The 27,048-nt window shown below is 38.5% G+C and overlaps 2 protein-coding genes across 3 annotated transcripts in view; both read left to right on the forward strand.

Moving 5' to 3' along the window:
* Positions 1–7,124, forward strand: part of LOC103814889 (retinol dehydrogenase 8-like) — a 10,143-nt gene extending 3,019 nt beyond the window's left edge. For both annotated transcript variants that reach the window (XM_050977377.1, XM_030226653.2), the window contains 5 exons: positions 1,080–1,245; positions 2,483–2,658; positions 3,736–3,829; positions 5,614–5,797; positions 6,700–7,124. In XM_050977377.1, coding sequence (XP_050833334.1) covers positions 1,080–1,245; positions 2,483–2,658; positions 3,736–3,829; positions 5,614–5,797; positions 6,700–6,933 — 854 coding nt within the window. In that variant the 3' untranslated portion in view covers positions 6,934–7,124. The remainder of the gene's footprint in view (positions 1–1,079; positions 1,246–2,482; positions 2,659–3,735; positions 3,830–5,613; positions 5,798–6,699) is intronic.
* Positions 7,125–9,003: 1,879 nt separating this feature from the next.
* DR1 (down-regulator of transcription 1) lies at positions 9,004–21,119 on the forward strand. Its single transcript, XM_009088534.4, has 3 exons — positions 9,004–9,311; positions 14,800–14,963; positions 18,198–21,119. The coding sequence occupies exons 1-3, from the start codon at positions 9,092–9,094 to the stop codon at positions 18,342–18,344; spliced, it is 531 nt and encodes a 176-aa protein (XP_009086782.2). The 5' UTR covers positions 9,004–9,091; the 3' UTR covers positions 18,345–21,119.
* Positions 21,120–27,048: the final 5,929 nt, after the last annotated feature.

A 27,048-nucleotide genomic window follows, 5' to 3' on the forward strand; every position in this document is an offset into this window, starting at 1 on the left:
AAAAACATCCTATTTGAGATGGTGCTGTTTTTTTCTCTGTGATTTAACAGGTGGTTGTATTCAGTTTGGTGACTTGTTTCTGGTTCGTTTCTTCTTCTACTGTCAAGAAAATGCACTGAAAATATACTGATTTCTGTAAGCAGTTGGTATTTCTGTACCTTTATTGAGATGGAACAGCTATTGGAACTGAACAGTGTACACCCACATGCAATGCAAAAGGACTGTAGTAAAAAACAAATATTTGAAAATATCTTTAATGTTATGCTGCCCTGGGTATACATTCAGAGACGTGGTTAGCTTTGCTTCTGACTACTAAAATCGGTACACATACAGGCCCACGCCCATTTGAAGACCAAAGCAAAGAATTTAGGCAAACAGTTTCTAAATTTGCAATTTTTTCCTTAAAGCATATTAAATTATTCCAAGCCTGTGTGGGCAGGTGAGCAAAAGGGCTGGGATTTGTCTTATTTCTGCAAAGCAGAGTATTTGCTATGATTGGAAATGGATGGCAAGGTGAGCACAGCAATCTGTGGCAATTCAGTCTCTCATACTTACAGTATTACACTGCTAACTGGATGCAGATCTAGAGCTTTCTGAGCCATTAGGATACAATAATAACTAATTTCAGTTTTGAGAATTAGCTTACAAAACCAAATATTTTTTGTTTGGAATTATGTCTTTCACTTTTTAATAAAATGATGGTCCTGCTAAAAATTGTGGTGATTAAAAAAAAAAAAAAAAAAAAAGAAGAAAGTCTGGAATCCAGAATTAGGTTCTGGATACCTAAAAACAATTTAGTGGCATAATTTGATATGCATTTTTTAATATTTTTGTGACAGTATTATCCTTTATACACTCCATATTCTTCATTATGCATAGCTTCTTCTTTTTAATTTCTTGAGGATTTCAGAACCAGACTGGGAAAGTAGTGACAATGTATGTTGAAAATAGAATCTTTTACCTTTTAGTTTTTATCTGGTTTCTATCACTGATATTAAGAGCTGGATGTAAAAGCATTTTTCTGTAACACCTCTCAGTAGGAGTGCCACAGTAAAGGTTTTATTTCTGCTGTGTTGCAGTGTTTGCCACAATGCGGAACCTGGCCAAGAAAAAGCCACTGGAGGAAGCTGCAGGTCACAGGCTGGGCAAAACCCTCGAGATCAAACAACTGGATGTCTGTGATGAACAGTCTATTAAAACCTGTGTGAACAGCATCCCTGACAGAAGGATTGATGTCCTGGGCAAGTACAGGATGTGTGTGCTATCAACAGATACCAGATTTCTGTAAAACATTGTCTCAAATACCTTGGAGAAGTTTCATTAGTGTATTTTTTAAATTATCAAAGTAATAATAATAATTACATAGTATATTTGGTTCAAGATTCTTAAGACTTCAAGCAGACATAAGTGGGTTAAATCTCACCCTGCTTCCATGAAGTAGGGAAGCTTGTTTTCCCTGTTTACAAAGGAGAAACTTGGTCACAGGGAGGTGTCTTGGATAAAACCATACATGTTTTTAGTAAATGTGAGAAATTTTGCCTAAACTGGCACCTTCATGAGCAAGACTTTCCACCCTATTGATGAAGCATAGCCATTTTTACAATGAAGGTAACACCTGTCTGTTCTAAGAAAGCAACAGCATCGGAAATAAGCAAGTAAAAGAACAAATGCAAAAAAATAGGGATATATCCATTTTGTATTGAGAATTGAAATTGTACTTTACAAATCATTCATCAGTAAGTGTTTTCATATTGTTTTGCTAAAAATAAATATTAGTATCTTAGTGGAAATGCTTACACCACCAGCTATTAAATCTTACCGACTAAAAATTATGGATCTGCCTTTTTTCTGATTAATTATTAAAGCAGTGCTTAGCAAGTATTTCTGCAAAATTTATTATACTCTAATTTGATGTACTACTTCTAGAGCCGAATGCCAGTTCTATCATCATTCCCCACTTATAAATATCCAGAGGGCAAATAAAAATCAATGGAATTGTGTGTTTATTTTGTTGAGGGGTTACTTCCTCTTGAAGATACATGAATGTTAATAAAACAAACAACAGACCAAATATGGCTTGTTCTATCTACTTTTTAAAGATTTCTATTAATTCCTATGGGTAGTGACTGTAGCTTCTAATTCTTAATACTGAATTATAAAAAAATACAATTCTTGACTTAATTTCCTGTAATCCCTTTATATATTTTTTAAAAAGGACTAACCAGAAATAACCTAGTTAAATGAAAAATAGCAGATAATTTAAATTTTACTAAAAGCATAATTAAAAATAAAGACATATGGAAATGTCAAATGTATTTGGAATGCTCTAGTGACTAATGTCTTTTAATCCTTTCTTTAAGGATCATTTAGGATCATCTAACCCTTAATCCTCACATTCCTTTCAAATGCTTTCTACTAATGATTACAAGTTTATGTTTATGGATGTTTTTGCTTGCTGTTGTCTCCCATTTTGTGCAGTGAGCAATGCTGGAATGGGGCTCATTGGACCTATTGAATGTCAGAGCATTGAGGAAATGAAGACTGTGATGGACACCAACTTCTTTGGCCTGGTTCGGCTCCTGAAGGAGATCCTGCCTGACATGAAGAGGAGAAAGAGTGGGCATATAGTTATAATAAGCAGTGTTATGGGAATACAAGGTAAAGTTGGTTTTCCTGCTTACTTGAACTAAGAGTTCAGCGTTCAAAATCCAAAGCTTTCCTTCTTTTAGGGAAAAAACAAAAAGTAGGAGCTGGCATATCTGACTCTTGGGCTTTGTAATGCTGAAGTTCCAGCTATAAAAAGCAGCTGGTGAGTTTTATGCATCCAGGTAGTTTGTTACTACACAGGTACTCTCACAGCATTTTAGCAACAAAACCTGCAGGGTAATTTTTTTTAGAATTTAACTTAAACTCTACACTTTTTAAAAAATTTATTGTTGTATTTTTATTATCTGGAAGATAGGGCGTAGCCCTAAGGAAAAAATTACTTTTCTCTTTCCTCTTGGAAAAAATTAGGAGAACAGATGAACATGCTTACTATGCTCTGCACAGTAGTAATAGAATAAAATCCAATCCTGGACAACTGTACCACCTGTTTGTAAAGTTTCTCATCTCACACTACTTGAGAGTCAAAGTTCAGTGACAGATAATGATATTTCTACTCTTGGGTCCATCCTGTCTAGCTTTTTTTTAATTTGTTTTTTTTTTTTTTATTCCAACTGTGACGTCTATCTTACATGGATTATTCTGCTGAGCAAGGGTCCTCCATCAATCTCCAAGAATTGGTATTTTAATACAACACTTACCCTCCACCTCAATGGATTGATGAAGTGCTTTTTCTAAATCACTCAGATGCAAGCTGGATTTCTTGCATAATTGTATCTCCTGCATTACACTCAGCCTCTGTGTTCATCTAGAGCCTATTAAAGTCTTGCTGATAAATAATGCAGATGGTATTATATTTACAGACACTTTCATATCTTAGACTACAAAACAATATCATCCAAGGAGACCACAGCATCAGCTAAGGGAGGAAAAGCATTAGTCAAGCATCTTTGCTAGACTAAGCAATTTTGAGAACATATGCAAAAATCAGTATTTAGATTCAATGTGTACAAGGATTTTTCTAATGTTTTTCCAGCATGACTGTAGAAATTTTGGGATGAGTTCTTAAAATGAAACTATTAGTATGTTGGATAAAATCCCATTCTCAGGATGTTCTGTTTGTATCATCAGGTATCTTATTTAATGATGTTTATGCTGCATCCAAGTTTGCTGTGGAAGGATTCTGCGAAAGTTTGGCTATACAAGCACTCAAGTTCAAACTGCAGTAAGTATTGATCCACTGGTGTAACTGGCATTGATCCACTGGTGCAAATGGTATTGATCCACTTGTGTCAACTGTATTTTAGATAGTTTAAATATATTCAGAGGTAGGAAAAAATCTTTAAAGCTTGCTGCTAAACAGACTGAGAAGCCCTTGAAAACTGTACATCTCTAAAGGCATAGAAATGCCCACACTCTTCACATTATAGAAGCAAATAAAAAGATCCAGATGTTACAATAAGCACGTTCTCTCGAACAGTTAAAGGCTGTTTAGCTTTGGATAAAATACAGTTCATGCAAGACTTCTGAAAACAGATTCTTACATACAATATCACAGGAATAAAATTATAACTTTGTCCTGTGATCTTTCCCCTTAGAAAGGATAATGGCCTTCTCAGGCAATTCACAGATAAAAAAAGTTCAAGGGCTCATCAGAGAGACTGAGCAAGTGCAAATCCATCAATATGTTACAGGGTGACATTACCTGCAAAGAAGGGAGGTGGGAGTGAAGGGAGAAGTGTGATGTACTATTCCTAACATTTTAGATGGTATTTAGGAGACCAGTCCTGTTCATCATCAGTGGGACTTCAGGTTTGATTTGTCACATGTATATTCACTCTCATGTCATTCTCCTACTATTCTTTGTGCAAACTCCAATAACTGGTACATGTCCATTGCATCTCTGTGTCTAAGCATTTAGGCCTTGTGCAAAAAAAGACAGCTGCTGTGGTGGAATTTCAGAGACAGAACTGTGATTCTGCATATTGCTCTGCAAAGTTTGGAGGGATTTAAAATAAATGTAATAATACACAGGATATACTACAATTCATAAAGAGATTTCAAGAGTATAAGACATAGAAAAAAGGAGGTTATAAAAGGAGGTATAATAAGATAAATTCTAATGGGAAGAGTGATGCAAGAGAAAGGGCTTTAATTCCAGCAGTAGCTGGAATTCTGCTGTGAAGGTGAGTTAAAAGCTTGATTTAGTTCTGAAGAAGAGCCTTTAGAACATCCCCTGAAGAACTCAAGTCCAGTAAGAGGCCCAATCCCAAAGAGTGTTTTGATAAACACAGTGGCTGAGAAGGGTGTTATTACTGCCTGAGAAAAAAACCAGGAAAAATCTGACCAGTAACTGTACTTCAGTGATTTGCTATAATGCACTACTGGGCAAAATAAAAACTTTGAGATTTGGCAGCAGCCAGAATCTGTCCACCCACAGTAAAAATTTCTGTATTGTATTTTATTATTATATAGTGGTGGAATCTTAAATTTTGTAACTCTTAACAGCTTGACAAAGAAAATCCACATTTGGGCAATTTCCCAACTCTTTCAGCTACTTCTAGTATTATCATGAGAAACAAAGAAACCTATGCAGGATTTGGTCCAGAAAGTAATGAATTTTGTTACTATCCATTAATTATTTTTCTTAATATCTGGTAAGTCCTTGTGAATAAATCACCCTTAGATTCCACAGTTTTGAGACAGCAGGTAGAAGCTGCACTCACTTATGTAATGAATTAAGTTACAGCACTTCTCTGAAAATTGAACTGTGCAGGTTTCTGCTCCTGTATGTGGGTGGGGTATGAGGAGCAGGACAGCAGTAATGCAGTAAGGATTGCCTTTATAGAAAGTACTCTTGTTATATACTGTTTGCTAGTGCAACTCCTCAATGCTCCTTTTGGAGAAGTTGGGAGAAAGATTGAGGGGTGTATTTTCCATGGAGGATAGTCACAACCAGTTAGTTTTTTTTTTTTTTTTTTTTTTCTTTTTTTTTTTTTTTTTTAACAGGTTAAGTTTGATTGAACCAGGCCCAGTGGTTACAGAATTTGAAAGAAAAGTTTTTGAAGATGGAATGAAAATGGATCTTTCAGCTGCAGATGAAGAAACAGCTGAGATGTTTACTAATATTTACCTTAAAAATTACAAACAAATTTTCCAGAGCCTGGGACAAAGTGCTGAAGATGTTGCAGAGGTAACTCATCAAAAAATTATCTTATTTGTTGGGTTTTTTTTCTTTGTGATTTATGAATGCAGTGGTTGGTTGGTGGGTTTTTCTGGTAGAAGCATTCAATTTTATTAAATGTAATGTACACAATTAAAAAGTTTTTTTTTTTAAATTCAAAAGAATTTTCAGTCTTTAAACAAAAGTCTACAAAATACTAAAAGAATGGTCATTTTGAAGTATTGAAGACAAGTATGAATTGTAATTTAAATGCCACTGAGATATTAGATGCCCTTTACATCCTCTGGTGAAGTCTGAATATTCTGAATTGTTAACATACATCCACCCCGGGTTCCCAACGCTGGTTCAGCTCTGTCCTTCCCATCTCACTCAGAATCCCTCCACTAAGGGAAGTTCAAACAGCCACCCCAGGCCACCAAGGCACAATAAAAGAAACACGGATGTTTCTGGTGCTTGGAGCTCCCTGCAGAAGACAAGTTTAGGCAAGCTCTGGGAGGGGATGATGATTTCAGGTGTTTGCTGCTAAGGAATAGCTTCAGTGTCAATGGAGGAATCCCAGATCTTGCTGCAAAAGGCACTGTCCTGATCCTTTACCAGTGAAGAGCAAAAGAGAGGATCTACCTGCTATGGGCATATAAGCCCACAATCATTTGGAAGACTACTCAGGATACTAAGTTGTCAGGTGCTATCACCATGGTATAGAGAAACGGAAATAAAAGGATAAATAAGAAATACTTCTTATGACCTTTGAATATTTCAGGAAGAATTTCTAATTATGTTCTAATAAAACTATACACCGGGTTTTACATAATTCTACCACTTTATTCTTCTACTTTTCCACTGAAAATTGGGTTTTTACTTTACTATCTTGGTAAAGGTTCTTTCAAAATTCTATTTCTCCTTCTCTACAGCACACAGTAAAGATAATTCTTGCAGAAAATCCACCTTTTCGCCATCAGACCAACACCTTGTATACTCCAATGACAACTCTGAAGTATGCAGATCCAAACGGAGATCTACCCATTGACATATTCTACAAAATGGTTTTTCAGCATGACAAAATCTTCAGTGCAAGTCTCAACTTCATCAAATTGCTAAGGTGGAGAAGCAGAAAGAGCTTTGACCTGGGAAAACCTTCACAATGAGATTATATAGTGCAAATTGGAATTACTTCTTGTAGCTACTGATGACACAGTGTTATTCAAATGTCTTTGCTCTGTAATTATGAAAAGGCATGCAAGATATTTGTTTGAGCTTAGCTAAGACATTAATTTCAACGTGTATCTCTTGAATGTTACTGTTTGCAGAACCTTGCAATTAAAATCCTCTAACTGTAGTTTTATTCTGTTTAGTGTTTGCTTTTTCCAGAGATGTTTTCTTAGGAACATGAACACTGACTGGTATTTGTGTGTTCAATATTAACCTGACCTCCTTCACTTGCTTGAATATAATACACACTGAGAACTGTACAGCAAATTATTTAGATTCTTAACATCATAAAAATGTTTTTACTTATTAGGATAGAATTGGTACAGAAATCACTCAATCACACTGGCATTCTCATTTCCAGAAGTCAGACCTATTTATTAGCACCATAACAGGAAAGTCTCATCAATCCTAAACTGTAACTAGTAGAATATTTATTATTCATATATATTATAATATTCTGAATGCTTCCTTTATATGCAATGGTTACTAGCATATTGCACTTAGTGAGCAATAAAATAGCTTTTTAAAGCATCATGTAGTACAGGTCTGTTCCCTTGCTCTTCTCAGCCTAGTCCTCCCAGTGGCCCAGGCAGTGGGAGCGTGGCTGCAGGGCTGCTCCCGCTGCTGACCTGGGGCCTGCCGGCTGCTGCCCGCGCTCAGGCCAAGGCCGGGTGTCCCTGGGGCCTCCAGGCTGCGGCTCCTCAGCACATTCCAGAGCTGTCCTTGTCTCAAAACAGAGCCCAGCGGGAGCTCCCTCGCCATGCAGGAGCTGTCCTTCTCTTCCCTTCGATACTGTCTTAGAGAGCCAAAATCGAATTCCGTGCTGGGACTTGCAGCGGCCCCGCCCTGCCCTACCCCTCCCCAAAGGAGCCCAAAGCTCCTGCGGGTACCAAATGCTGCAGCCAATGCAGGGCTCGCTGTGCAGTTGTGACCCCAAGGTGCAGGGACCTCCTTGGGGCGGCAGGCAGGGGACTGAGGGGACAAGAGCATCAGCAGAAGCCACTGTGCACAGCTGGAGGCCCCAGGTAGTTCCCAGCTCACACCTGGAGCCCAGCAGAGAGGTGGAACAGCAAGGCTGAAAAGGAGAAAGCAGGAATTAAATGACAGCTGAGTGCTGCTGGGGCTGAAGGGAGCCTGGCAAATGCCCTCTCTGCAGCCCGAGATCGCCGCCTCCCATCTGCTGCGGGTCAGCACAGGGTACTGAACAGAGCCGTCTCAGAAGGGCTGGGCCGGCCAGGAGCTCCTCGGTGTCGCTCGGCTGTGGTCATCTCTGGCCTGCAGCTCGGCCTGGGCTGCATTCCCGAGTTTTTTCCCTTTGCAAAGCAAGACCAGGACCGTGGGTTCAATGAGCCTTCGGCAAACACTATCGTGGTCTGGCTAATTCTGTCTCATACAACCCTCACGCTACTGGTTAGGGAGTGAATGAAAGCAAAAACTGCACTGTAATAGATGGCTGCCGAGGAAAACCAGCCCTGCCTGCAAATCTTGAATTAACTGCGGATAAAGCACCGAGCCTGTCCTGCTTCGGGGACGAGCCTGGCTGTCAGATCCGAGGTGAAGGGCGGGCGGGGGCCGGGTGGGGACCGAGCGCAGCTCCTGGCGCAGGGGGGCGGCCGAAGGACCGGCCGCTGCCGCCGCCCGCACGTGGCACCGCGGCCTTTCCGGCGCTCCCGGCGGCGGAAGCTGTTCCGGCTTCCGGCGGAAGCGCCGTCCCTCGCAGGTTGAGCCGGAGTCGGAGCGTTTCCGCCTCGCGGCCGCCGCACGGCCGGGGCCAGCCGAGCCCAGCCGAGCCGCGCGAGGGGCGTTCCGTCCGTCGCCTCCCCTCAGACTGGTCTTAAGGCAGCGGCGCCGGTGGCCGAAGGATGTGGCGGAGGCGGCAGTGGCAGGCGCCGCGGCCGAGGGAGCCTTGAGCCCGAACAGCGCTTCCCGGCCCCGCGACCCCCCGGCCCGGCAGCGACCCCCGGCCCGGGCCCTCGTCGTCCCCCGCCCCTCAGCGACGTCGCCCTCCGCGGCCCCGCCCGCCCCCGCCGGGTCCCCGCGCCCTGGAGCCCCGCGCGGGCGCTGAGCGCAGCCCGTGAGCTGAGCGCAGCCAGGATGGCCTCGTCGTCCGGCAACGACGACGACCTCACCATCCCCAGGGCTGCCATCAACAAGATGATCAAAGAGACGCTGCCCAACGTCCGCGTGGCGAACGACGCCCGGGAGCTGGTGGTCAACTGCTGCACCGAGTTCATCCACCTCATCTCCTCCGAGGCCAACGAGATCTGCAACAAATCGGAGAAGAAAACTATCTCCCCGGAACACGTCATACAAGGTGAGCTTCCGCGGGCGCTGTGCCGCTGCCGGGTCGGGCACCTGTGAGCCGCTGCTGTCCCGCTGCCGCTTTTTGCTCTCCGCTTGCTTGTAGCTACGTAGGACACAAAAGGCAGGGGCTCCTAATGGTGTGGAGGAGAAGCGTGTGCTGTCCGGCTTGCCAGTCGCACTGCAAGAGAGGTTGTCTTTGTGTGGTTAGAGCGGCTGCTGGGTGTGCTCAGGACCAGCTCCGGTTTTGTGCTTCAGAGAACCTGTGATGCTGTGAGTGAAGTCACTAAATCTCTTCCTCGTACCTGGGAGACGAGGTCTGCTTTTTCGAATGGATATGCAGCGTGTTTTTAGAATCTGAATGTAGTTAATGACTTTGTAGTTGGAGGGTTGATTATGTGGGGCCCAGGCTTTATTCCATGGTAGTCTTGTCTGGAATCTCTAAAGAGTATATTTCTTTAGAGCTGTCCTTACAGTCTCATTGTTTAATGTTGGATCTTCGTATCTGTTGCAGAAAGCATTTAAACGTGACCTATGCCCTTGTATCTTTCCCTGCTGTTGACTTGCACTTCTGCTTGCTTGAATAAAAGGCGAGTTCTCTCTCTGTCTCGTTTGTTCGTTTGTTTTTCTTTAAGTTCTACCGCAAGTAAAGAGTTTTCTTGCCTCATCCTGAAGTCTGCATTAGGCATCGTTTTTTGTCAGAACTCATTTGCTTTGCGTCTTAAGCCGGGGTTGTTGATACCGGTGTTTGCAATAAAGAGTGCTTTACTCGGCTGCCTAGTAGACATATTAACAGCGGCATTTGTAGTACAACTATTTTCAGGGCTGTGATGGTATCAAGTTAATTTAAAAAATGTTGTGGTTGTATGATTTTTCTAAGCAATATTTGCTGTTTAAGCAAAAAAAAAAAAAAAAAAAATGGTTCGCTTGAAATTTATTAGCCTGCTCACCAGAAGAGGTTCAAGTACTTGCTTGGGTCGTGAACTGCAAAAGAAAGTATGTAGCATGTATGAGCTTTAACGTTAAATGAAATGCATGTAAGTTTGCAAGTTTAGCAAGGTAGCTCCATCACAGAAGCCTAGGATGTAAAGTAAAACCTGTGCTTACACATGGAAGCATACTTTAGGTGTGATGCCCTTTAATACATGGGTAGTTTTTTCAAGTCACCACAAAAAACGTTTAGGTTAGTTCTTAACACAGGAATAGAGGTGATCTTTAAGACTGAGGGCACTAAAGGGTTTGTGTATGAAAGTATTTTGTACCCAGTAGTGGTGGTCCATAGAAAAGATTTCACCTCTTGCTGTCCTAGGCTTAGTCTGGGTTTTTTGGAAAACAAATTGAAACTAAAGTGAGTGTGCATAACAGCAGCAGATGGTCCCATGCCAAGTATTTTGCTGTGTTCTATGTCCTTGTGTTATCACATCTTACAGATAGAAAAAGTTATTTTCAAATTAAATCTATACTTTGTAGTAAAATATTGCAATGTATCAATTTTTGTAAAGTTCTAGAGAAGGAATGGATTTTCTGCTGTGCTTATGTTTAAGCAAGCTGTAGTTGCTGTTAGCTCCTTTCAGATGCTGGTCAGCTGCAGATGATCCCTCGGTGAGGTTTGAGGGTTTTGGTTGCCAGTTTTGGAAGCAGAGATTGTGAGTATAGGTAGAGTATTTCAGCATTTTCATCCATCTTCATACATTCTAGATACTTGCTATTTTGAATGCCTCTTAATGCAGCAGCTTCTTGACAGTGATACTAACAAATGAGGCAATGTGTTTGTTGTGGTCATCCATGTATCTTTTTCCTTCTGAATGCTTAGAAGTCAATGAGGCTAATGGCCATCACATCACACCTGGTCCAGCCTAAGCACAAGGTGCTGTCCAGAGTCTCTTTGTACTCTCCGAGAGCTGGATCTGGCAATTGCAGATACAACTGACCCTGTGGCTTTTGAGAATTTAGAGCAGAGCAGGGTTTCCTCTCAGGTGAGTTTGCTGGCTGACTGGGGCTGTAAACAAGAAGTTACTAGATTGGGAACAAGAAGCAGGAAGGGTGTTTTGCTGGGCCAGAAGAAGGGGAAGAGGCGCTCTGTAGTTGGTGACACTCTGCCATTGGACTGTGTGGAGGTGAGGTGAAACTGCTCTTGGTCACTGTGCTTAGGTGTTTGGCACAGTGGTGCTTGAGACACCCCTTCCTTTGCTGCACTGTTAAAGTGATTGGGTGGCCATGTGCTGAACAAGAACTCTCTCTCCACCCTTAGGTAATGCTTTAGATAGATGAGGTCCTTGCTGTGTGTTATTGTGTGGTAGCGTCAACAGCATAGGGAAGGGAAAGCAGAGGCTTCTTGCATCCTGTTAGAGACCTGATTTGATAGATGTTCTCAGACTGTGCCAACACTCAGTACTGGTAACAAAATGCAAGACAGCTTTCTTGGAGAGTACCCAAAAGCATCAAGACTATGTAATAGTTGTAAGTGGAGATCTCCACATTTATTGTTGAATTCCACCATCAGGAACCCAGCTGTGTATCTTCAGCTCTAGTAAGCAAATGAATGTTCTTCCATCCTGGAACAGAAAATGGATCATTTGAGTGTTATATGATTTGTGACAAAGCAGGCTTTTTATGAGAGATGAAATTTTCGTTGAATTCTGAAAATGATGACCTGTAAAATCACCTTTTTTATGAAGTTGGTTACTTTGATTACTTGGTCTGCATGGAACTGTTGTGCAGTAAGATAGGCTGTGGATTGATGTCAAATCTTGTCTCTTCTTTTCATGGACTGTTAGGATACTGAGAGTGTGCATATTAGCACTTCATTTTAAGAGTCCCACACAACTGTTCATGTTTGGGATTTTATTTTGGAAGTTCTTTTTTTCTTTGAAGGGAGCATAAAAATTTAAAAGTCTCATATATTAATGACTTGACTTTATAAAATAAAAGTAGTACTAACTATGTGTCAGTGATTACTCAGAGACCTGAACCTTCATGTAGTCATTAAGAGTAGGAGGAAACTGGGGAAAGGATAATTGTGATCTGGTGTTTGTAAATATGAGTTGTATTATCCCCCTCAAATGTTGTATTTTGGAATTCAGCTGTTTACATTTGGTGGGATAATTCTACCCTCAGGAAGATACTGAGTTTTCAGCAGTCTTGGTAGGATGGTGTGTTTAAGACTCAAAAAATAGAAAGGCTTTGAGTTTTGATGAAATAACAGCTCTGATAGAGTAGTAATCACTTGTCCCACATTTTAGCACCATGCTGCTATAAAGGGATTCATATTCCTTCCATTCATGTGTTCTGTAAGCCTTGATGTGCTTCAAAAAGATGGTAAACTTTTTAAATTGTTTCACAGGCAATAGAATTTTGAGGCAGTAGATTTATGATGCATAAATCATAATCATTTATAATTCTTCATAGCTTTGTTATATTGAATAGTTGTAAAAATCTGTCTTGGTTGTATCACATGGGGGGTTTGAATTTCATTTTTGTGTGTGTCTGTGCTATATTCAATTCACAATTCTAAGTTCTTTCCATTAATTTATTTTCTTTTAAAGACCAAGTAAAATTTCTGTAAAAACACATCTTGCTGTTAACTTCAGATTCAGCAGTTGCTCATACTCTGATGCAGCAGATTGCCAAGCCTGGTCTTTTGACAAACACCTCTGGTTTTGCTGTGATGGTTTGTCTTAGTGATGTTAGACTTGTAGATTTCTTCAGTTTGGTTAAAAAAGTATGACTTAAAGAGGTTTACTGTATATACTGTTTACTTTTTAAAATTGAATGAGTTCTTAAATATCTGTAGAGTATTAAGATAACCAGTTCTGGACTGTGAGACATGGATTTGTCTCCTTTCTGCTGAGGCTGGATGAAACAAGTTCCTGAAGTTTTTTGGTAATTCTCCTAGAAACTGTGGGCTTATTGGAAGAAGTGTTTCCAGTGTCTGTGTGTGGGCTGAGGCTGAACTGGCATACTGTCTCTGAAGGAATTTGATTATCTCTGAATCAGTTTGTCTTTTAACTTTTTTTTTTTTTTTAAGAAATAAGTATGATGTGAATTTCTTTGCCAAGTGTACTCTGTTAAAGGGAAGGTATGACTAGAGGGCAGCACCCACAGCCCTGTTGAAGAAGACAGCATGTGGGTTGTCTCCCTTAGAATGAGTTGGAAGCTGAAAACTTAGAGAATGCCTCTGGGTTATTGTTTAGATTATGGTTCCATGATGTGCTGCTGTAGTTATGGCTAGGAAAATGTTGCTTTCAAAACTAGTGTTAGAATATTGTCTGAGTTACTGTAAGTAAGATCTTGTTTATAACAAGTTGTTGGTTGCTGTTGTGCAGTTTAGTGCTATTTCTTAAATAGCTTGTCACAAAAGTTTGAAATTAGGATAAAGGTTAAAGCAGCTATTGTATTGTAAACTATGAATTGTGTAAATGCTGGAAATTCACCATGTTTTTTATTAAACTGATACTTGTTTCTTGTATAATTGGTGTTTATGTAATGTTTCCAGTATATTCTGTAATAGGTTCATTTTGGGTGTGTGTGGAGGCATGTCATAGTAAATGGTGCATGAGGAAACTGCCTTTTGTCACATGTGCTACCTGGGTTTTTATAAACCTTTCTGCTACCTTTGCATTCTTTAAGAAAACTGTTGTTGCAGGATATAGCTGCTTCTGAATACATTTTAATGTGAAGATAAATAGAAGGTGCTCTGTTGAGAAATAAAACAATAAAGAGCTTATACATAACTTTATATATCTTCATATGTGTGAACTATGCATTTTATGTAGAGGAATTTAGATACTAAAAGACAAAAGTTAAAATTCAGCAACTCGGTATTATTTATTTCTGCCTTTTTGAAGGATCTGTGATCATTTTACATGCATCACTTCTGCTCTGTTAGGGTGCTAATTTACCTTTTACTGAGGATTTGCAAAACCTGGAAAGGTTGATTCTCTGAGATAAAAATTCAGTTAGGAAGGACTTCTTTTCTGTATAAAATTCGTCGATTCTGATATAGAAAAGATGGGAAAAAAAAGTGTTTTGGAGAATAATGCCTATCTCTAGCCAAGTGTATCTGAAAACCCTGAATCCTCTGCAAGTGCAGAGGATTGGGTTGTACTTGACAAACCTTAATTTTTTTAGCCTAAAAACATGTATTCCTACAGGACACAGCAGAAGAGAGAGGGAAAATAGCTGTCAGATCTTTTTAAGAATAGAAATAGAGATAAGTGATTATTACTCTATCAGTGCTGCTATTTCATCAAAACTCAAAGCCTTTCTATTTTTTGAATCTTAAACATACCATCCTACCAAGACTGCTGAAAACTCAGTATCTTCCTGAGGGTAGAATTCTCCCACCAAATGTTTGTCACCAGATGATGGGAAAGTTACCAAATGTTTTACTTTTTTTTTGTTTTGTTTGTTTTTGTTTTAACTAAACAAATCAATATCTATTATTAGAAACTTTATAAAAGGTAAACAGTGTTTTTTCTTTTTTTTTCATTTCCTTCTAGCGCTAGAAAGTTTGGGGTTTGGCTCCTATATCACTGAAGTAAAAGAAGTCTTACAAGAATGCAAAACAGTAGCACTAAAGAGAAGAAAGGCCAGTTCACGCTTGGAGAACCTCGGCATTCCAGAAGAAGAGCTACTAAGGCAGCAACAGGAATTATTTGCACAAGTAAGTGAAGCAGTACTTGTCCTGATGAGGTTGGAATAATTAATGCTGCAGGTCTAGGGCCTCACAAACATGTGCACACCTCAAGAAATACCCCCTTCCTTGTGAATTGATGTGGCATCTAAGAGGCTATTGACTGTGGCCTGCTTGAATAGGGGAGTGTGAAGTTAAAAAATAAGAGGCTGCTACTTGATACTTCTGTGATTTGACATTTAGGACTTTGTATGTGAATGTATTTCATATTCTAGCTTTAAAAAGCATGGGGTTTTGCTTCTACTTGAGTGTTTCCAGTCTGTCATGGAGAATACATTAAGAATTAGTTGATGAAGTAAAAGAATAACAGCTGGTTTCTAGGAAATTACCCATTTTGAAGCATTAAAAAGTGAAAATAGCTTTTCTTTTTCTGACCATCAGTGCACAAATGTTATTTCTTGTACTTGGAAAGAAACTTTCTTCTTGGCAAGACTATAATTGAGTGAATTCATGCATAAATTTTTAAAGAGGCTATTGAGGCATGGAAAAAACATTTGCCTGCAAATAGCGTACTCACATACACACACACACACACATTCTGCTTCATCCCAGACTTATCCTCTTCCAGCTTTCTCAGATAGATGCTTTACTATCTCCCAATTTGACTAAAATCTGATTTTATTTTTTTTTCTCCACTATCTTTCTCTCGACTACTCTCTTAGTTTGACAAGACCATTCTCTAAACTTTAAAGAGCTTGGAAAGTTATCTGGTATTTCTCTTTTCTCTTAACCAAGGCCAGAGTCTTATTTTCTCACTTTGCTTACTCTGATTTCCTCTGATGAAAGTGCTTATCCAGTTAATGTCTGATTACTGTGACCTTCTCTCCCCTTTGCAATACTTTTATCTTGCTGAGACTGTTGTTTTTCATCTCATGACATGCCAACTACTTTAATCTTTATTGCATGATGGATTTTAAGGCCTTTAAAATTTCAGCATAGCATGTAGCTATTGCAGTGAACTAGTTATGATCAAGTCACATGTACCCAACTCTTGTTTGAGTGTACTAAATTAGAAGGACCAATATGGCTGCTTCTGGATTTTGGGTTAGATTTATAAACAGTAAATCTTTACAGGCAGTTTGATATCTGTTTTTTTTACTTATAATTTTGTGCAAGTAACTCAGCGTGATACACAAAATAAAAAAGCAGCAAAACCAAGGTGTATTAGCTCCAGAGTATCACTGAAAAAAATAAACAAAAAAAATTTGCTGAAACTTCCTTATGCAAGCCACACTTTGTCTAAGGAATGACAACTTGAAGAATATTCTTTTAAAATTCTGTTACTGTGCCTTAACTTCTAATTTAAGACAGCACATGCCAGTTTGACAAGATTGTATGAATGCTTTTTAAAAATAGTGTTTGGTAATATGGAAAATGTTTGCTTAGATTTAAGGATGACAGTCTCATTTTTCAAAAATAGTAGCTGTAATGTGCTGTTGGAAGTACATTAATTAGTCTTAAAAATAGTTACACACATGCATACTTATTTGTGTTAATCTTTTTTTCTAGAGCATGATACTAATGCTGACTTCTTGCTCTATTTTGAAAATATCTACCTGTTATTGTTTTGTATATTTGACCCCTCTGGCTTGGATGATTGTAAATATTTGAAGTCAGGGAATGTATTATCCCAATATCTATGTCTAAGTTTTTGTGCAAGACAAGGGTATTCATAGATTGGAGGTTTTTCTTGGGCTTCCTCACTGGAGTTGTGCAGTAAATGAGTTAAGTTTACCCAGATGCTTTTAGAGTTCTTGGCAACTCAATGGAATACTTCAGTACATGGGTTTTTTCTCTCTTCCCTTTTCTGAAATGGTGAAGTGTTGTCATTACAGATGTGGCTGTGAGGGTGGGCACTGACAAAGTGATGCATCCAGTGTGAAGTGCTGTGCCTCTGTTTCCTGGAGCATGTGCGTGTATCAGCTCTCTGAGTATACAGTAAACTTCACTGCACAGGCTCAGTAGGGAGCCCTGTATTTACCTCCTGTCTGATAAAATTTGTGCCTTCCTACGTGGACAGATGCTGCTGCCTTTCCTCTGAAACTTTACAGCGTCTTAAATTGTGTTTCAGCCCTTGTAACTGTGCTACCACTTGAAGTTTGAAATACTGAGATGTTTTCATTGAGAAGAGATTTCTACTTCTGTGGTTTTTTACTGCCAGAACAGAGGAAAATATGACACTTTTAATAATAAGGGAACACTCCCCTTTTTTTTACATTGCTAAGTTGACAAACAGGTTTTGATTGTTTTCCAGATGTTATCTTTTGGCATCTTATAGTTTGCAAAACTGAAAAAAAATTGATGCTTTGGAAAAAAAAAGGAAAATTCAGTGAGTGCAGCAGGATTAGAAAGGAAATTATAATAGTCTTAGTGATGACTTGTAAAAGTAGAAGAGTAAAATAGACTGGAAATTTTTCCTTTTGAGAACTTTTTCTTAATGTTTACTCAAAATAAAAATAGAAGTTGTAACTGTAACACAATCAATTAGAATATTGCTGAAATCAACAGGAGTTACCAAGAAACAAGTGAGAACCCTGGACAGAAAAATGGAGATTCATCAGCTGAACTATTTGAAATGTTGTAGTAGAATCTTTTGTACTTTTCAGTAGAAATCTGTACCTTTCTGTAGCAAAGCCATCCTCAATTGTCGTACCTGAATTTGAGAAGACCATGCCTTGCTCTGTTTTGCAAAGATTGCTTAGCAAAGTAAGATAATGGCTTGCTTTGTTTTTGTGATAATGTGTGCCTCTGTGGTTCAGTTGGATGATTTCATAATTGAAAGTTTTGGTATTTGTAATCAACAAAGCAATGCTGTTCTTGTCTCTGAACTGTGATTAAATGTTAAGATCCCTTGAAACGGATGTCTAAAGTTTCCTTTGCTTAGCCTCAGTTAAATTTTTCATTAGTTCAGCACAGTCGTTCCAGTGGACCTTAAGTACACTAGTTTCTGTCTGTTGTTTTTGTAAGTGTAAGGCCTCAAAACAGTGGTGTCTTCAGAGGGAGTGAGAAAATAGCTACACTCTGTGGTACAAATTGTTAAGGTACTTCTCAATGTGGTTTTGCATATGCAATTAGTAAAAAAATATAAAAAATATATTTAAAAAGGAGTCTGCAGGTACAGATAAAAATCTGTTTAAAGAGAATCTGTTCTAGGGATTCTTCATGAGCTATATATGGCCTTAACAATTAAATTCATGTCTCTAGGCTAGACAACAGCAAGCAGAACTGGCACAGCAGGAATGGCTACAGATGCAACAAGCAGCTCAACAGGCACAGCTCGCTGCTGCCTCAGCCAGTGCATCCAATCAGGCAGGATCTTCTCAGGATGAAGATGATGAAGATGATATCTGAACATCACCAGCTGAGTGGTCTTACTAAGAAATACTTTTCCTGCACAATGAAAACAGTGAAATGAATGCTTACCTGTAAGTTTGTATGCATCGTGGACTGGCAGTTGGTATTCTAGGGGTGTCTGCTGTTGTGTGCTGTACATGTATAAACTGTCTTTTTTGAACTCTTGAAGATTTAAGGTTCAGTATCATATCAACTTTGGATTTTTAATGGTGTATATGGAAATTTTAGATAGCAGTGCGTCATTTATTTGATCAATAAACAGTGTTACAATAAACAACATGTTTATAAAATATAGTGAGATTTATACAAAAAGCTCTAAATCCACATTTGCATTTCTTCCCTTTTAACTAAACTATAAAATCTTACTTAGAATTTTTAATTGTTTTTTGGGGGAGTGGTACAGTAGACATGATCTGTTAACATAAAAAAAAGTAGAGTTCAGCATAGAAGAGTCTGAATTCTTAGTTCTTTTTAAAATGAGGATGTATATGGCAATAAATATTATATATGCTCAAATACCACACTTGTTAAAATTTGAAAATTATACATTTTCACCAAGCTAGGAAAAGGTATGTTTAATAGGAGTTGTACAAATTCAGTCTTTTTTTTTTTTTTTTTTTTTTTTGTATAGGGGTGAAAAAAAATAAACCCATGGTTTTATTATGACATCCTTTTGACAGTCCTAACTGAGTATTTCACTTCAAAGACTGCCTGGTTTGAAGAACTAACTCTTCTATTACTTCACTCCAGTTTAATGTTAACTGTTGTTGATGGTATTTTGTAGTCCAGTTTTATTCATATTGTTGAAATATAAAGCTGGAATTTAAAGAACAAAATTGTTTGTTCTGCTGATGTGACAGGGAGTGATTAAGTATTTAAGAGCAAGAAGGCAAAAGCTGACCCTAACAGCATGTTTGTCAAAAAAGAGAGAATTTATTTAACCTTGAGTAGTCATTGTCAGCATAATGCTAACATTCTCCAGGCTAGATTGCCACTGGATTACTGAGATACCTTGTTGAAAGACAGCATTTTCTTCACTCAAATTGGTTTGTAGGTAAGTCCAGGTTTCTGATAAATTGTTCCCCAAGAGTGATCAGCAGCAATACATGGAACAGAAATGATGTACTTGTCCTTTTGATAGTTCTGTTTATTTAATGGATGAGCAGCTGTCCTTTGTGTTGAAATAAAGCACAGTAGTGTCCATTGCTGAGTTTTAATGTGTTACTTGAAGTAATACTGGCATATCTTCTGGTACACTAATCTGAGCAGACTAGAAAAGCCACTTGCATGCTGCTGTAGATGACCCCATAGCTCTCTAACAATGTGGCTGGTTTTACCAACTGACATCCTCAGTGAGTTGCTCTAGTTGGCAATTCTTGAGGAGGGCTGCAGCAGTCTGTTTACATGAGGATGCAAACAGCAAATGGTGGGCCCATTTTTACATAAAGATCTGAACAAGATAGAATTGGCATGTATTCAGATCTCAGTCACATAGTGACTTCTGATTTAAATTTGAGATGTGTTAAGTTGCATATTGAATGAATTTGAACATGTCTTTAAAAGCAGTAATGCAGTGAAAACTCAGAAGAGTATTTGTTTGAATGTTTAAGTTTAAAAAAGAAAAAAACCCAATTTTTCTGCATACCACATAAAATATGTTAGGCAAGGTTTGACTGAGGAAGTAGTTTTCTGTAAAGGTTTAAGTACCAAAGGTAGAAAAATCTAGTCTAGTGATACAATGTTAATGTGCAGTGTTGGCTTTTCTAATTTGTACTGTAACACCTTCACACTTTCTATTTTAAATGAGTCTTTTCCTTCTAAATAATACTAGGTATATTTTCACACCTTTCTTTTCTGATGCAGAAATCAGGTTAACATTTTACTGCATCTGGTATGTATGGTGTAATGTTTGAATTTTTGTGACCTTTCTTTTTGGACATTCTTGTGCTTTTTCATATGCTGTATTCTTCAAGCAATAAAATTCTGATGTGTTTTTATAAAATTGCTTTTATATTTAATGAACAGTCTGTCTTCTTCATTTCCTTTATAAACAAGAAAACGACTACTGACGCCCTGTTTTTATTTTGGCTTACTGGACACTTTGTGACCTGAAGTCTTTATAGCTGGAGTGCTGTTGGATTGGATTGCTGTGCACTGGGGATGTTATTGCTTGCAAACAGTATTTCTGGGCTTGACCTGCTCTCTTTCATCTTGGGAATTACATTTAGTATGTATGTATTTTTATAACTTGACATTGTGCACCTGAGAAGCTGCACAAAAGCGCTGTAGATTGTGTACCAGCTGCTGAAATGCTTTCATTAAGTGAAAGGCTACAGGCAGAGGCTGAGGTAGTAAAAATTTAATTTCGTGTAGTCATGATTAGAGGTTACTTATTCAGCCATTCTTCCCCAAGTATGAAAATAAACTCTGGCACTTTCAGGGAGAATCTTCACTGGTCTTTCAACAAATAAATTTTGTATTACTTTGCTGTTGTGCTTCTATGCAGGAGCTGCTCAGTGAAGACAGATTTCTGAATTTATGGTACCCCTGATGATTTTGGTACACCAGGTATATAGAGCATAAAGTTTGATTAGTGAACTGTATTGTTGCTTTGTCTCACAAGAAACATGTATAAGGATGTGTCTGTTTCTTAAATATTGAGTTGATAAGATTATCTGTGGGTTTTCCATCATTACTTTCAAAGTGCTCAAGTGACTTACTCTTGAATTCTTTCTATTCTATTACTTTAATAAAGTGCACATCTGCATGACATTGTGGATAATGAATGTAGTTGTATTTACTACACTGAGGTGCTTTTAAAGGAGTATCTTAGGGATTCTAAACATCAGATGCCTTCAATGGTATTTGAATTTCAGCATTTGCATGTGGCTAATTGAGCTATGTTTTGAAACACTGGAATTTCTGCCACAATGGAAAATGTCCCTGAGAACCACAAACATAAATTATGTTCCTCAGATTTTGTACAAGTACCTCCACAAAGGAGGACTGTGAATAATAATGCTTGGTTGATCATTTTGTATGGGAAGATTGTTTTCAGTTGAAACAAAGCCAAGTAAGGGTGACTTGGCATTTGAAACAATGCCAAGTAAAGTGACTTAGTGATCATTGTGAAACAGCCAAACCCTTACTCTGAAATGTGTACCTCATTTTCATTTCCTAGGGTTGGATTGTGATTTTTTGTAAGCCATGCACCAAACAATGTGGAAGGAGGAGGAGGAGAAGTGTAATATGAAGAGATAAAGCATGCTATGGTGAAATTTACTTTTGGTATTATATTATTTACCTGTCTAACATGGAAAAGTTGTACTCTGCAGCTTTACAGTGAGAGCACATTAGTGGGATACTGGCCAGTGTTCAGATGGGCTTTACTTACAGTCAGTACAGGCTCTTTGAGCCCTCAGACTTGTTAAAATAAATGTGCCATCTGGGACTAAAGGATGCTGGATGGGTGCAAGTCAGTGATGAAAAGGAATGTCTGTGAGCCTTGCTGTCGGCCCATTAAGGTTTGCTGGCAGTCAGGACCAATAGGTTCCTTTTCAAAATACATTTGTGCTTAGTTTGAAATTTTTTTCCTAATTTAAATGAGTGCTTTTTGTTTGGATTCCATGCCACCATTGTTACAGAAATTAATAACTGGGAATATATTAATGGCTTTGGAAGTACTTCAGTTGTTGGATATGTGGGGCAACAAATGTGCTAGAGCTGTGCAGTTCTGGAGAGAAGCAGAGTGAGAATGTTCTGTTCTGTGGTATTGTGCTGTAATACAACTGAAGCCAATACCTGGGGAGTGGAGATTTTGCAACAAAATAATTAGACAGTGAATCCAGTTGGATACACCTAATCCCATACATCAGTCATGGATAAATCCAATAAAGATTGGTTTTGCTGTGTGGGTGAACCTAGCAGAAACTTCAGTAATCTGGAAATCTGTAATAGATGATGCTCCTGCAGATGTTGGGGAAAGAGACGTTTGATTTTAATTTGTCATGGTCGTGATTTCTTGTTGCATCAACTGCAGGAATACATGAAGACTTCTATCTCACAGCTTGAACCAAAAGGTCAGGTAAGGATGGACCATACTTGTTACAACCAGTTGGGGTTTTTCCTGCATTTTAAATGTGAGCAGCTACTATGCTTTACATATCTGGGGTAAAGATTTTTAAGAGGCATATTAAACTGTGTAAAGATTACACTTAATTTTAAGGCTGAATGTTTGTATGGTTAATTTTTGTAACACTTCAGAGATTTTTCTTTTGTCTTGTTTCGAAGGAAATAATTGGTTTCACCCTCAGCTCTCACCCAGGGTGACTAACATTGGAGTAGTAATATTGCATGGTGCAACTTGGAATGATTTCCACACTCATTTCAGTAGTAATTAGTCTAGTTTTGGTATTAGTTCAAAACTTACTAGTCAGTAATCATAAACTTTTACATATTCAAAGCATGATACAAGTATTAATCCGGTGTGGGCAATGTTACACTGTGCTTTGAAGTTAACACTTTCACATGCTACAGAACTAAAAGGTGGTGCACTGAGTAGAGGAAAAAGATGTTATCTTCGGGGTAGGGTGAATCATCTAGAGAACAAATAATTGGGAAAACAAACTTGTAAAAGTCATTGTCAGAGATGAAAACATTTATTTGTAATAGCATAATGCTTGGGATTGCTGGTTATGGACCAGGACTTGGTTTCATTAATGTTGTGTTCAAGTTTCATTCTGTCAGCTCAGAGTGAAAAACCACAGCTGAATTAGAAATCAAATTCAATGTTGCTTTAGTTTCAGGTAGTTTGTTTTCTCAGACAGCAGTGTAATCCATGGAAGAGAAGAAGATTTGTCAGGGCAGTGGCAGTGTTACTAAAGCAAAATCTGACAGTCTTCACCATGCCAGCCTGCAATAAAGGAGACATCACTCTGTAAAAATTTTAGAAAATATGTATGAAGGAGTAATGTGACCAATAAATATTTTTTTTTTATTCTACTGTGGTGCCATTTTCACACACAGGTAATATTCAAGCAGGTAAAAATCAGAATTTAAATTCAGTTGCATCTTAAGTATGTACTTACATATATCTTCCATATTATCTGATTAGCTATTCTATACCTGTGGTAATTTAGTTGTCTGGGATTGTTGGGCAAGTTGTATGCAACTAAACTCATTAAGTTATTAATTACTTGTTTTTGTTTTCAATATGTTCTGATGTTGGAAACCATATTTTCATTTCTACAAAAATTTATAGTTTTTGAGATGCCTTTGTGTAAAAAAATATTAGTCTAAAATTGTAAACAAAATAAAATGTTATGGACAAAAAATTAGTTTGTCTTGGTACATTTTATCATTTAAATGGACAGTTTTTGAGTGAATAGGAAAAGGTATTTTTCCTGTCTGCAGGATGTGAAAATGGGTCTAAACTCAATATCACTTCAGTTAACAAGTTTTTTCCAAAATGTATAAAAAAATATTAAGTAGTATTTTATCTTTCTTTAAAAGTGCTAGTGGATGTTCTGAGGCAAAAATCTCCCCTCAGCCTTTGCTCTCAGGAAGGTGATGGGCTGGCAGGGATCCCTTCCCAATGGGAGGGGTGTGGGCCATGAACCACACGGTCCTGTGGGAAGAACTAGAGGAGCAGGCAAGGCTGGAGGGAGGACATTGCAGGGCTGGCTGTAGCTGTGGTTTTGGTTGACTTGTGTGCCAAAGGGACTGAGAATTGCCCGTCTCCCTAAAATGACATCTCTGGTATTGACTGTGTTACAGTAGCATAATTAAAGGTTTCTCCTTTATGGACACAGGATAAAGCTTCTGAATGCTGAGAGTCTTCAAGCACATCTGTGTTGGGATGTATTTTTGTAACCTGCTCAGTGGTCTCTATATTCCAAGAGGGGCAATTTATTCCTCAAATTGAATCAAAATTTTATTTGGTGCTGAAAATAGTGCATTTTTTAATGTGAAAAAAGGACATAGGAAATAGTGACATGATAACTTCTTTTTGTGGATTAGGTATTAAGGACACAAAGTAGCAGCACAACTCAACCCTTACGTTCTGTGTATTTAATTTTTGGAAATTTATCAGCTGATGAGATCTGAACATAAAGGAGAGTTCTATGTTTACCAAGATAGTGGTAAATCCAAAGGGAAAAACGTTGGCTACTAGAAGATGAGTGTGTTAGGGAGGGAAAACAACAGTCTCAATAAGTTGTGTATATTCTTCCCTTTCATGTAACTTTGTCTCAAAGGGAAAAATATACAAAGGGTTGTGGGGGAAAAGTCTCTTACTAGGATGCAATTAGCTGTTGGATTTGATCTGCCTTTGAAATCCAAAGAGCAAGCATTACACTTGGAATTCTGTTAAATAGAGCTTCAAAAGTAATGTCACAAAACCAAAATTCTTTCATTGTTAAGTGGTTTATTTATTTTTGGTTTTGTCCCTCTGGGATTATTTGAAAATTCCTGCAGTTAGTCTCTGATCAGAATCTCGCTTGGAACAAATAAAAATGATAAACTGAGTTGTAGCTATCTTTACTAAAGTGATATGGAGAGATAGAAATGTGAATAATGATATGCTTGGTGGGATATCTATTCTTTGCACAGCACACTGTTCTCATTCCCATTGTTGATTTATTTCCTGATTCCTATTCTTTTAATGTGATTAATGGTGGGAAGGAAAGAGTTTTCTTTGACATGTGAATAACTTCTGAGTTTCCCTACAGATTGCGATCCTTTGGAATTTTTTCCGTGCATCAATTAAATTTGGTACTGTGCAATGGACATCAACTCTTGAAAGAAGGAGGAACCACCCCAGACATAAAATAAGGGAAGTACACGTGAAATTAAGCCTCTGGCCACAGAAGTTAAATCCTTTAAGGGAGAGAAGTGACGAGCTGCAGTCGCATGGAAGGTAGGACAATCAAGGGTCGTTGGCGCTCTCGGTTTCCCATTACTGTAACTCGCAGGCGTTCAGCGGGACCGGCGGTAGCAGCGGCAGCAGAAGCGGCGGCAGGCGGTGCCGTGTCCGTGCCGCTGCCGGCAGGCGGCTGTCGAGCCCAGGACATGGCTTTGGGCTGCGTGTGCCCAAACTGCTGCGGGTGACCCGAGCCGCTCTGTGCTGATAATGCGTGAACCAGTTCGAAATTAAAACTCGCTAGGGAGATTAAACAGTAACCTAGGATGCCGAGCGTAAGGCAGATTTTGCACAACTGCGCATACGTTTGTTTCTGATTGTAATTCAAAGTCAAATGACAGTAAAATATTGCTTAATAAGTATTAAAATGGGTGGTGCTGATCCTTTGCTACACATTCATCCGCTATTCATTTTTCTACAACTTCAATTAGTACCGTGACAGTCTCCATCTTTCATTATTGATATGTATGTCAATCCATACATTCTGCTTGAAAGCTGCTGTTGATGCTGAGAGCAGTGACTTTTCAAGTTTTTGGTTAGTATCTAAGAGCTATAATTTTATGCCTGTAGATAATATGGTAATGAAAAAAAATTGAATATAGAATTCACTGTGGCCATACTTAACTCTGCACATTAGATACAGCTTGGTGTTCTTTTAATTTAAAGTAACGTGCACGGAAGGGGTTGGTGGGAGAATGGAGAAAACATGGGTTAGATGAACTGGAGGTAACAGAAATTAAGGTACCAAAGCCATTTCTGGTTATGTTTTGATATAATTCTGAAAGGATGTACAGTGGAAGCAAATGGATTTATAGTATTCAAGCAGGCAATGAAAGAATTAGAGAGTTGAAAATCATATTTTAAAGTAATGATTTTTGTGTGTTTCCTGATACTTTGTAATTGTCCAGCCTCTGGGTTGGGATGCAGTTTATATTATCAAAAGGAAATGCTGAATTATCATGTGATACTCTTGTTTCACTGGGAAAAAATAAATGGCTGTGAAATAAGGCTGTTTGTACTTATAATATTGCTAGTTTATGCTGATTGACAACACGTTTTCTCTGCTACATATGGCAAGGAAAGATGTGCTCTTGGTTATAGTGTAGGCAAAAAAAGTGAGCACAGGATGTTTTGTAAAAGCAGATGGAAGTTCTCATTCTTCCTCCTATTTATAGCTGGTGTTTGCAGTGTCCTTTCAGTTCTCTTATCCAGTCACTGTTGATGTATTTCTGTTTGCTGAGATGAAAGGGAAAAGAAAGAAACAAGCCTTTCTTTTGCCATGTAAAATTCATTTCAGTACAGGAACTGGATGGGAAAAGATGGAGGGGTACAGTTCTTCCCACAAAAATTTGAATTCTGTGGGATATGAGAAAAATTAGAATTATGGCATTGCAAGCAGTGGCTGAGTTTGCACTAATAAATGAAATTTTCCCTCTGCCTTGAAGCAGAAGGTCTAACTAATGTGGTCTAATTAATACAGTTTCCTGGTAATTTTCTGCTGTAAATAAAAAAAAAACCCAGTACTCAGAGTAAAACCGTAAGTTAATTTTGCCTAATAGTTGAAATGGGAACCGAGTGGCAGTAAGTCTCTAGGCAGATGCTGAGCTCCCAACACTTTGCATTCTGCTGATTATGGTTAACCAGCCTCTGGGAGACACAGGAAGTTGGCAGGGAGCTGGGCACAAGCTGAAGTGTCAAAACACCTATTCTTTTGTCTCAAAGTATTTCCTGAGCTGAGAAGTAATGATTATCCACTCACCACATGGAAGTGTTATGAACATC

Source organism: Serinus canaria, chromosome 8 (genome assembly GCF_022539315.1).
Source record: "Serinus canaria isolate serCan28SL12 chromosome 8, serCan2020, whole genome shotgun sequence".
NCBI lineage: Eukaryota > Metazoa > Chordata > Aves > Passeriformes > Fringillidae > Serinus > Serinus canaria.